We start from the raw sequence: 12,785 nt of genomic DNA on the forward strand, positions 1-12,785 counted from the left end.
CAGATTTCAAAAGCAAGCTAAATGGATCTGCCAAATAAAAATTCACTGACTTTAATTGAATCGAAAAAAGTACCAGTTAAAATTAGTGAAAAAAAAATGAAATTGACATTTTGAAAAAGTTTGGTAAAAAAACAAAATTAGAAAATAACACTTACGTAACAGAATTATATATTCAGTAAAAAAAAAGAAAAAAAAGAAATTGAGTAGAGAGGGCGTGAACGTAAATAAGGAGTTATATGAGGGGACAATTTGGAAGAGTGTTTTTACTGAACTGCCCTCTCTCTCTCCTCTCTCGATATAAGATTCTCTCTGGAACCTTCCTTCATCATAGTTCTCTCTGGACCTTTCTTCTCCATCGTTCGAACCCTAACCCTAACCCTAATCTTCATCTTCAACTTCCTCTTCCTCCCAACATGTCTCACTTTGGAAGGTCAGGTCCTCCAGATATTACAGATACCTACTCCCTTCTCGTGCTCAACATCACTTTCCGTACGCTTCGTTATCTCTCTTAGTCATATATATATATATTTTTTTGGTTTTTTGGTTTTTGTTCTCGACGCTGAGTTGCGGCTGGGATTTGATGTGTTTTTAGGTACCACGGCTGATGACCTGTACCCGCTTTTCCACAAGTATGGTAAGGTTGTCGATATTTTCATCCCCAGAGATCGAAGGTATAGTTCCCTGCTTTGTTATGTTTTTATACCCCTTTTCTTGATTTCTTCCTCTGTTTTATTTCTGAAAAAAATTATGGATATTATTTTGTTTCTTGTTAGTCGTGTTAGCTGGAGAATTACTCGGTGGATAATTTTTTTTAATTGTTGAATTTAACATTTAGAGGTTTGGAAGCGACGGCCTTGATTGATATTTGTATGGGTTTTTTTTTTTAAATGAATTCAGTTGTTTGCAGACGGTAAAATGATATTCTTCATTTGGCTTAAATGCTCCTGCTTGGGTTCAGTTGCGGATTTTATTTTTTATCTGTTTGTTTATATTTGCCGTATTGACTATTTCATAGCGTCTCTTGTATTGTTTCTGGATCAGGACTGGTGATTCTAGGGGTTTTGCATTTGTGCGTTACAAGTATGCAGATGAGGCGCAAAAAGCAGTGGAGAGGCTAGATGGTAGACCTTCCACTGTCTTTTTTTGTTTATTTTTGTCCTCTGCAAGTGCAAGTAATTTGTAGATACTCACGATTTACAAGGAAGATGCTTGATATTTTTGTTCTGAGGGCTGAAGGCTGTTAATGTTTTGGGCGATAACCACATCATTTTGGGTTCTATAATACCAAAAAGTTCTGAAATTTCCTCCATCCCCTCTGTGTTAATTTTGGCCTGATTTACAGTCATGCCTCACTCCCTCATTTTGTTTAGGATTCAATGCATTTGTTTTGCATAGTTCCTCATTCAATGCATTTGTTTTGGGAGCTAATCTTTTGCATATGAATCACAAAGCTTATAAATGCTATGCTTCTTTATTTTGTTATGTTCCAGGCACAGTGGTTGATGGCCGCGAGATAACTGTTCAGTTTGCAAAGTATGGTCCAAATGCAGAAAGGATGTGAGTATTATTAAGCTGTGGTTTTGCTCCCTTTCATTTGTCAACATGTTCTAATGTTTGTGCTAAACTCTTCACTTTATATATAGTTACTTTGCTAATTGGTGTTGTATCTTTGTCAAATATGCTTCTAGTCACAAAGGAAAGATCAGTGAGGCTTTTACAAAGCCAAGATACAGGTCTAGAAGTCGCAGTCCACGGAGACGGTAATCTTCTCCACAACTCCACTTCCTTTTTGTGATATATTATGTATTTTCTGTTGAAGCCAAAGAAATGTCTTTTAAGATGCTGAAATTTTATAAATTGAGGTTGTATATTGGTGTCACTGTTGAAGAAACTAGTTTGGTCATTAGAGTTCCTCAGGGGAATTAGGTGAAAGCTCATGTTAAAATAGGGTATTGGAGAAATATGGCAGCCACACTTTTTGGCCCGTTAGATTATTTTGATTACTGCTTGTGCTTGAGGATTATTTTAACAAACTCTTGTTTCTACTGCCTCAGATATGAGGTTCACTGATGTTGCTTTATCCAATGACTTTGTTCTATTTTAGGTTAGCTGTAGTATGTGATTTTATCATGAGATGTCATAATGTTTGAGAAGTAAAATGTGGGAAGATCTAAAAGGAGATCGTAGTTAATTATTTCTTGCATGAGTTCAAGTTTGTGTCCATTCGCATGTAAAGTTACTAACTGAAAATTATCAGTTATTACTCTATTTAATTAATTAGCCTGCTATTGTCCATTGCTATTTGACTTTTTTTTTAAAATTCAAATTACTAATTGAAATTTCTTACTTCCAGATACCGGGATGATAACAGAGATAGGGATTATAGGAGGAGAAGTCGAAGCAGAAGTAGAAGCAGAAGCTTGGACAGGAGTGATCGTGACAGGCGTGGGAGGGAAAGAGAGAGAGAAAGGGACTATCGGAGGCGAAGCAGGAGCATCAGTCCCAGGCGGCCTAGTCCTGATTACTCCAAGGGGAGGGGAAGAGGGCGCTATGATGATGAGCGTAGAAGTCGCAGTCGGAGTTGCAGCCGAAGTCAAAGTCGTGGCCAAAGTCGTTCTGTGGATAGGTTGTAAAGCTGTTATACATTTTATCCAGTTGGAAATAATTGGGAATTTTATTTCTAATCAGTAATTGATCTATGCATTACAGTGCTTCTCCGGGTAGACGAAGCGCTAGTCCAAGAAGGAGTCTTTCGCCTCAAAGGAGTCCATCTCCTAGGGGTGAAAGTCCTGTAAGAAATGGTGATGGTGGAAGGACTCCAACTCCTAGAAGTGTTTCACCACGTGGTCAACCTGCTGATTCACGAAGCCCATCTCCACAGAATTCAGATGTTGATGTGAGTTGCTTCATGAGCTATAGGCTGTAGGGGATTATTAGTCTGAACCTGTAAGTAGTTATTTATTCATTTGCTTTAATTTTGACAGAAGTGAATACCAACGGATGCAAGGAGAACTGTGGACATAACCAAGCAGTGCAGGAATGAATGCTTTGAGGACACTCGTTGATTAAAAATGTTATCAGACTATAAGTTCTAGTTTTGGTAGGACTTTCCTATGATGTTCAATTATCATACATTGAGCTTAACGTGCCTATCTACTATCTTGTATCAGTTTGATACTTTTTTGGCTCTGCAGTTTGTATCTCACTCTGGTTGTAGGACTTAGCTTGGGACATGTTTTTCTTTATATTTTTGTTCTCTACCCTGTAGTATTACTTTATTTTGAGCATTTGTGGTGCCCTTTTCTTTTCCTAGTACTTTCTTTTTATTTTTTATTTTTATATATTTGAGCTATCCTGATTCATCATAAATCCTCTATTGGATTTTATAGTTATGTTCGGGGTAAGAGTGACTGGCGCCTGATTGGCGGATGTTGATTTTGTGGCTGTTGATGCTGTTTCTATGTGATAGATGGGTGATCGTGACTTTGATGCTGGTTGCAGCAGTTTGCTGATTTATCAGTATGATTGTCTATGCAGTATGATGTTGCTGTGGACAGTGTCTTAACTAATGTTCACTGGATAAAATTATTGGTAAGGTTTATGGTCACGTTTAAGTGTTTTTAAAAACTTGATAATGCTTTAGGATTTGATGATTGACCTGATTATCCATTCTGGTTTATATACAACTACCCTCACCTGCTAGGAGAACTAGAAGCTTTGTTGATATATAGGTAGTAGGTTTGACCCACCTGTGTTGATCAGTTATTTTCTCATAGCTGATGTTGCATTTGAGGGATATTGTTTTTTTAATGGCGAAGGCTGGTTTAGGGAAACTTGGCTCTGCTGCAGGTTTGAACCATTGCACGAGAACATGATTAGTCATGGTAACTCAAGTTTACAGTCTTTTGTGTATTATTTGAAGGGGGTGGATTTGAACTTACAGGTTATTATCCATAACTTTTAGATCAATCTTGCTGCTTGATGTGGTGACTGACTTATTCTAGCTTTCGGACACCTGGTTGTAGCTGTGGTGTGGTGTTTGATAGCAGATATGTTTATTGATGTACGTTAAGACATGGGTTCGATTGATTGATTCTGAAGTGCTAACAAGTAGCACTGTAGCTGTAGCTGGCTGTTGCTGCCATTGTTGTTGGGTGAGGCTGGCAATGATGTTTGCAGTTGCTTTGACATGACATTGGATGCATTGATGTTTGCTTGCCTCAATGTTACGTCGTGCGTGTAAATTAGTGCAATAATATCAATATATGTTCTGTTTACATCATTTTTGTAAGAAAATTTATTTAACAAGAATTATAATATTGATTTGCAACATTTGGCACTGTTTTGCTTGTTTTTTTTAAAGTAGGTTAGATGAAGTTGGATTCAATTACTAAATTTTGGATCCGTAGGTATTTGATGATGATTTAAATGTCCCAATTGGTAGGAAGTTTGGTTATATGTTTTTCTTTTGGCAGAGGTTTTAGTTATAAGATAGTGCAATTGTGTCATCTTGGTGGGAGTACCATGAGCGGAATGAGCTCTTATTCAAATAACTTGATTAGAATTCAGTTGTCTTGGCCAACCTGTTTCAAGTATTTGTAGATTTAGCTTATTTAGTTATAGGATTGAGTCAATTTATTCAAGATTTGTAATTTGACTGTGGACTCGCCATTGTATCAATTTGATGGGGCTATGTTGGTGTTGGCTTGTAAAACTCATAAATTGTTATCAAGGGAAGAAATTTGATAATTTCTACCAATTGGTCTATGAGAGGAATTGAAAAATTTTCTTAGGCAACATTTTTCTTCCTCAAGTTTTTTTCAATTCATAAATTATTTTCATATATGTCTATGTACAGTGTATTGTCATAATTTATTATCAATGATGGTCAACATAAGAGATTGAATTGAACGATATTGAAAAAATTACTTAAACAGAAACATATATTTAATTTAAAAAAATGGACTGAGCATTAGCTGAAGGCATTGTTTCTCTCTGCTCTTCTTAACAGTCTCTCTTAGAAAACCTGTGGATCTCTAAGTTTCTTGATCTCTGTATTATCTTTGCCTCCTGTTTGCATCAAGCTTCTTGGAAGAATTTCGAACCAAACTATGAGGAAGATACAGTGGCTGTGTATATCGATTCGAAAATGGGGAAATGCCGTTCCTTTTCAGTTGAAGCTACAGAACCCTGGTGTTTTGATCGATTCCTTTTAGTCATTGATAAACCAGAAAGTATGGTCAAACCTTCTGACCTGAATTTCAAGAATGGTTCATTTTGGTTCCATTTTTTCGAGCAGGATAATGGGAAATACACTTGTCTGTTTGAAGGAGTTGAATGCGATGAACACAATTGCTGTTGGGGGTTGGGTGACAAGCCTCAAAATTCGAGTTACTTTTGATATCATGAAACCCTTGTGAGGAGGTAGAAGGACCAACACAGAACATGCCTTAGTTTATCAAGGCTCGAACAAAAACCAGCAAAGTTCACTTTTAGAGAGGCCAAAAAGTCTATTAGATTAATGTGAAAATAGTAAGTTCAATACATTCTTTCCCATCTCCAATCTGCCTGCGACATCACAGCCTTTCCATCCAACAGTCTGGCTGCTGCCAGCCAGCCAGCCTCTCCGACGACGACATGGGTTACCTTCACGCTAGCGGATCTTTTGGCGGTGACGTAAGAATATCTACCCGTTACCAACTTAGGTGTCATGAAAGCACATTCCTTCTGCTTTCGTTTCACCGATTTGGATACCAAAAAGGGCACCATTTGCATTAATTCCCTCTAATCGTCAACCTTTCCATAACCATTAAAGGCTACGAACCCACCTCAGCATTCTCGTACCAAATTTAAGAAGCACATTAATCCCATCGCTCATGTTTCTCCATATCTTCATTGGGCGTAATATCCAGCAACGGAAACAAAGAGCACGAGAAGGCCCATTTCCTTCTATCTCACCATCCTCTCATGCCCAACAAGTATCTCTGAAGTTGCATACAAGCCGATGCTGTTCTGGAGAAGGCTGAACCAAAAGAAGATGAAACAGACTCTCATCTCGGCCAACGACACTGTTTTCAACAATTTATCGACGCAGTTGCGAAAACAATACGTTGGAATGTTCGAAGGTTGTTGTTTGACGAACAAATTGAAGTTGAAACTTAATTTTTGTGGATCTTGTGGAGACATTCGAGCAAGTGGCATCTTGTTTAGCTTTGGGAGATTCATGGCGGGCTCGATCTCTCAATTGCACCCATCTTCGAGTCGGATCTAATTCCTTCCAGCCAGCACACAACCATGTTTGTTTTTTATATCAATATTTTCAGTTTGGCCCATGTGGCAACTTCTTCCATTTATTGTGGAGTACTCCTATTTTTAAGTATGGGTTTTAGGTACATCCATTTGGTATCAAGTAGAAAATTAAAAAGATTATGAAAATGTAATATTGTTGTGTGTGGGTTTGGGTTATTTATTTCATTTTTCCTTTTTCTTCTAAATTCTTTAAACAATATTTTTGTAATGCCCAAAGTTCATAATTGATTTCCTCTATCACGTCAACTTCTAAATAAAGTATTCATTATAGCATTTAATTTAGGTCTCATCACATGTTGGGTATACCAAAAATTCATTATCTTTTAGACCATTTTTTAATAATTTAATTAATAGGCTGAAGCAGAGATACATGACAATTCAAGATTTGTCAAGGAGAAATATGTTTTTTTTTTTATAAGAAAGTGAATAAAATATACTCCAATATTTTGATGAAAATGACAGCCGTTTAAGAAAATGTTTTAAAAGTAATTTTTGAGTTTTTCTTCCAAATTATATATTTTTTTTTATATTTCTATGGGGTGGAGGTCATGTAATTAATTTTTCTTTATTAAAAGGATATCCCAAACAAGAAATGTAAATGTTATCAAATGAGCTTTTTTGTTCTTGTTTTACGTCTTTTTTCAAAACATAGATAAAAATATTATATCATTATTTTTTTACCTATAAAATGCATGATAATATAAACTTAAATAAGAAAGATATTAACAATATTTACACCCTTTGTAAATCATGTTAATTGTTGATTTTTTTGGTCATCTTATGAATATTTGTGTCTCGAGGTTTGAAAGAGACTTTATAGAAATGTAGATAAAAATATATGTGTGTGCGCACACATATGTATGTATGTATTGTATGCATATATATATATGAAGAGATTGAAAAATAAAATAAATTGGTAGGCACCAACATTTAATTAATGAAGGATGTCTAAATTCTATTTTTATCTCAAAATTTTCTTATTTAAGTCATTTTAGTTTTAAAATTTAAAATTATACTATTTTTTTTTCGGAGGAAAAAATTATACTATTTTACTATTTAAATTTTTAAACATTTTATTTAAATTTTAGTCATTGTCGTTAATTTTTATTTTTAAAAAATATAAGCTAAAATTTGACACCACACCTACCGTAGATCATATATTTACTTAGATATATATTCATAAATGAATAAAATGTGTGTTTGTGTTAGGTTTATAAAAATGTTCACAAGAACTAAAATAATTTTGGTTTAAGTCAAATTGATTTTTGAATTTTTGAAATGATACTTGTCTGACACATTTGAAAGATGTCGGACGCGTGTTCGACATCGTATATTTAACACATTAAAGAAATCAATGGTTATTAGTAATAACTTATTACACAATTAATGTTACCGAACTGATAATTATTGCTCTGTTTAGGAACAAGAATTTACTTAGACATCGAGACATAGATAAATATATTTATTACAGCTCCTATCAAGTGAATGAAAGAAAATTGGCGAAGAAAGTTTGATAAAAATATCTCTGACGCGACTCTTCTCGCAAGAACTACGTACTTTTTCTAATAACCTCTTGGTTGGAGATATATGTCAATTACCACTGAGCTATTTACAATTATATATTACAGACAAAATAATAGAAATGTGCATTTACTCTTTGAATCGAAAAATATCATATTAAAGTAACATAAATCATGTATTATAGTTGAAGTGATTTTCGTGAGAATAAAGTAGGCCAAAATGGAGAAGATATTTAACTTCAAGCACACATTTCTCCTATCAAGAGTAAATGGACCAATACATCTTAGGGCTGAATTGCTTTTCAACATTTTTCTGGATCCATTCTTCGACTATTTCACAGAGACGATCACGATAGTCCCATTTGATAACATTGTCATTTTCAATTTTTGAAAAACATAGCATTTGGTAATTTTTTCTGTGTTAGATTGTGTAAAAATTTTGGAAACAACAAAATCAAGTTTCTTCTTTCTTGTCATTGTTTTCAGTCTTTTTTTTTCAAAACATAATAAAAATATTATTTTATCCTTTTTTATTTATAAAATGCACAATATATATTCAAAAATTAATTCTAACCTAAAAAATTTTAAGATTTAATTTTCATATAAAACTTTTACGTTTTCTAATTCAAAATTTTAGATAACAAAAAAACAAGAAATAATTATTAAACATGGTAAACTATCTTCTTTTTAACATTGATAGGTGGCAGCCGACAGCCAAAGCGAGCGTAACTCAAAGATAATTGATATATATCTCCAATCAAGAAATTGGGAGTTCTATTCCCACCCCACATATTGTACTTAAAAAAATATATAATAAGATGTGACATTTAATTTTGATGAGATTTTTTTCGATAGAGATTAAATTACTATAGTGTTTAAATTATAAAGATTAAATTGTTACCTACTAAAATTCAAGGAGATAATATAAAGTCTAGAGACTACGTACATTGTTACTTCAGTGAGGATCTCGAAATTAAAGTATTTCATAACTAGAAAATATCACAACTTTTTCATTCTTTTTCATGTGTCGTAACTTTAATTTTCTTTTGATGCGTTTAACCTTTACCTTCTAATTTAACATATTATACTAATTTTTCTTTTTAGAATTTTAACTCTGTGCTATATTTAACAATATATATTTTAAATTTTATATATATTATTTAGTAGAATTTGTGATAGTTTAAAAACTGTTCACTAACGTCACAAAAACCCCAAATTCTAGTAGTCGAGAAAGAAAAAAAAAGGAGAATATTGTTTTGTGTATGTGGGTTTGGGTTATTTACTTAATTTTTTCTCTCTCTTCTAAGTTCTTTAAATATATTTTTGAAATCCCCAAAATTTTTTAGGTCAAAATTATAAAATATTCACTATAATCTTTAATTTAGAATTTAGATCTCAGTTTTCATCACATGTGGCCGTGGAGTATACAAACCTCATTATTTTTTACACCAATTTTTTATAATTTAATTATAGGTTTGCATGGATACGTGACAATTAAAAATTTGTCAAGAATAAACTTTTATTTTATATTAAAAAGAATTGAAAACGATTGAATAAAATATACTCAAGCAACATCTTGATAAAGAAATGACAGCTGTTTTAAAAACTGTTTTAATTTTTTTTTTATTTTTTATTTTTTAGATTTGTAATTTTTTTTTTCTGAAAGATTTAGATTTGTAATTGAATATGTTTCTATTTTTGTACCAATTGAAGCCATTATTCACCGAAGTTAATTTTAGTGTATCTATATAACAATTAAATAAAAATGAAAGAAAAAAATGAGTTTAAATACTATTTTAGTTTTTGCGTTCTTTTTTATAGAACATGTGGGGGTGAGAATTTGAACTCATGACCTCTTGATCATGAGATAGGTGCTTTAAGCACTTGAGCTATGCTCGGTGTGGCTAAAAAAAAACTATGTTGATTTTTTGTACTTAAAAAAATATTTAGCTTGTATTTTCAATTTTGGTCCATTTTAGTGATTGTACACTGTTTTGATCTCTATACTTTCAACTTTTGTTCATTTTAGTCCTTATATTTCTAAGTTGTTCATTTTGGTCCCTGTGTTTTTAAAAAAGTGATCATTTTGGTCCATTCATTTTTATTTTTATCACATTTAATTTATTTTGATAAAAAAATTGTAGCATGATACTATTTTTTTATGCCATAAATTTATATTAGAAGGGTTCCATTGTATATAAAATTTTGTGTTAAACGTTAGAGATAAAAAAAGCCAACTATATATTATGTAAATCAAAAGCATACAATATATATTAACTAATCACAGATCATGTTCGATTCTAATTATAGCATAATTAAATTAAATTGAAATTCAGCATAGATAAACCAACCTAGATCGTAAGCAACAACAACGATAAAAAGATTAGGAAAAAAAATTGACACTAGGTGTTATAGGGAGCAAAAATGATCCAAGTGAGACGAGAGGTCGAACCGTGAAGCCTGAGATCATCGACAAAGAGGGTTGGCCCATTCTTAAAGACCGACCCGGCTTGGAGCCGACCCCGCCTCGACGCTGAGACCTCCTTGACACCAGTATCTAGTCTTGGTCTCTGGGTCAAGATGCCACCCGATCTCTTCCGCCCAGTTCCTATGTCAACCGACCGAATACCCGTGCTCGGGGCCGAGCCCGACATTCTCTCTCTTTTGTTGTCTACGAATCATTGGGCCTTCACAACAATCATTTAGGGCTCATTTAGAAGGTTCTGGAAGCCTTCCAAGCAACTATAAATCAATCAGGTTACCTAACCTTAAGGTAAGCCGAATTCCACCCTTGAATTTTATGACTCTACTGCTCCCCTTGCTAACTTAGGCATTGGAGCCTATGTGACAAGTGTCACACCGGTCTAGTGTTGTTCTGTTTTGCAGGTCTTCGAGTCCCTGATAATCAAGCTTGGTGCGAACCTCGGAAGGAACCGGGAGAGCATAATCCACGCATCAACATTAGGTTTATATTCATTCATCCAATGGCTAGGTCTAGTTCTCTAATACTATTCCAAGTTCCACTAAAAAATCAAAAAAGTTTCGAGAGTTTACAAATGCTATATAATAATTTCTCACCTTTTTCGCGCTGGAATCCTTCAAACTTCTTGAAACTCTTAGATAGAGGTTGAAGAACTGTCCCACGCGAAGAAAATCTCTCACTCTATTTTTCCAAAAAAAAAAACTTAATTTTTCTTTGTTGAGGGAAAAAAAACTTAAAATTCTTACATTCAAAACATAGGGTGGCCGAGTACTCTATGAAAGAGAAAAATAGGTTTATTTTGTTTTGTTTTTGTTTCGCTACCTAAGAAGAAGTTTTGGGCTTCATTTCTCTGTATTATTTTATAAATAAAGATCGAAATGGTCAATTTTTTAAACTTCTTCTTCATTTTTCTCTATATTATTTTATAAATAGAGATGAAAATGATCAATTAAAAAAAAAAATATATATATATAGACAAAAAACAATGTAATAAAAATACAAAGACTAAAATAAACAAAACAAAAAAATAGAAACTAAAATAGTATTTAAACTTATTTTTGGTAAAAGTTTGGGTAAAATTTGTATTAAAATTTTTACAAATACGGACTAAAATGATTACTTTTTAAAAAATATAAGAATCAAACAGAACATTTTAAAATACATGAACTAAAATTAACCGAAGGTAACACAGGACTAAAATAGTAGTTTAACCTCCTTGAATTTATATAACCATTAAGATTTTCTCTTAGATATTATTCAGTGAATTCTTTGTCCACCATGAATGTTGAGTTTTTTGGTCATGCTGTAAATATTCGTGTCTCGAAGTTTGCAAGCAACTTTAACTCTTTCGCTTTTTCAATTTTGGATTTTTAAAAATTTTTTAAAATCTTTTTATTATATTTATTTTCAATATTCTGTTTTGACTCTTAGATTTTGCGTAAACGACCAATTTGGTGCTTGCTATATTTAATTTTTGAATATATTTAATAAGAATTTTACAAGCCACCGTATAGAAAAAGATACACGTATTAAGTTTTTGTATCAAATTTACATTAGTTGACTTAAAATGTTTTGTTAAATGCAAAAAAAAAAAAAAAATTAAATCGTGTAAAATTATTCTCGAGGTCATCCTGGACTTGAACCAGAGATCTCACCGGTAAAGTAAATCATCGTACCCACGATCCAACTAATTGGGAGAGAATCAAAGATTCCTTTTTGAGAACGATTCATCTTTTTTGGATTTTCATCTCTTGTCCATTTTTTCCGGTCTTTTCCTTTCCGCACAAAAAAAAAATAAGTAGAAATAGAAAATCTATATCTAGGAAGGGTCTAACAGTTGGAATAATAGTATTGTGATAAGTAACATTGTTGAATTAATACGGAAAGAGAGGAACTCAAACCCTCGGTAAATGTTGGTTTCAGTTCTACCCTTACTATTTTAAAAGTTTTAATCTTACCTCACATGTTTTATTATTATTATTATTAAAAAGCCCCTTTATTAGTAATTTCTATTAAAACATATAATAGAATTAATATTTTGAAGGTAAATTTCAAACTTTTAAATATAAAGAAAATAAATGAAACAAAATAAATTATACAAAAAGTAGTTGGTTTCAACTTTTCTTTCCTAAAATTTTAAAAATTTAGAAAGAATTTACTAAGAAATATTTGTTAGAAACAAATTAAAAGATTGAAGTAGATTTTTTGTAATTCAACCATTTTTGAGGTCGATGATCGATAATCAAACGTTAAGAATGGTAATAGTTATTTAATCTATTGAATTATGCTCGAATTGATAAGATATCTTTAAGTTGTCGATATATTAATGATAAAATTGAAACTAATCATCTAAGTTTCGAAACATTTTGTATAATTCAACCCAATTTTAAAAGCAAAATAAAAACAAATTGAGGTATAATTCATTAAAATTAATACTCCAAAAACAAGTCACCCATCTAAAATTGAGGGTAAGA

At 32.5% G+C, this 12,785-nt stretch overlaps 1 protein-coding gene across 8 annotated transcripts; it reads left to right on the forward strand.

Annotated features, from left to right (window-relative positions):
- Positions 1–304: 304 nt before the first annotated feature.
- On the forward strand, positions 305–6,555 carry SC35 (serine/arginine-rich splicing factor-like protein, putative). Of its 8 annotated transcripts, XR_002601527.2 has the most exons (11): positions 309–489; positions 593–671; positions 1,042–1,121; positions 1,491–1,557; positions 1,689–1,760; positions 2,354–2,626; positions 2,710–2,896; positions 2,985–3,100; positions 3,390–3,591; positions 3,819–3,884; positions 3,965–4,332. XR_002601527.2 is itself a non-coding variant. In XM_088122896.1 (8 exons), exons 1-8 carry the CDS (start codon positions 414–416, stop codon positions 2,988–2,990), a joined length of 837 nt encoding a protein of 278 aa, XP_087979022.1. In that variant the 5' UTR covers positions 305–413; the 3' UTR covers positions 2,991–3,312. The 8 variants fall into 8 exon arrangements, 2 of the variants coding, with proteins under 2 accessions (XP_087979022.1, XP_022141921.1); XR_015790301.1 differs by lacking the exons at positions 3,819–3,884; positions 3,965–4,332 and adding an exon at positions 5,012–6,555; XR_002601525.2 differs by having other exon boundaries at positions 3,390–3,884.
- The last annotated feature ends 6,230 nt before the right edge of the window (positions 6,556–12,785 follow it).

This window comes from Momordica charantia, assembly GCF_013281855.1.
Source record: "Momordica charantia cultivar OHB3-1 chromosome 4 unlocalized genomic scaffold, Mcharantia_2.0 BLBB01000004.1, whole genome shotgun sequence".
Classification (NCBI taxonomy): domain Eukaryota; kingdom Viridiplantae; phylum Streptophyta; class Magnoliopsida; order Cucurbitales; family Cucurbitaceae; genus Momordica; species Momordica charantia.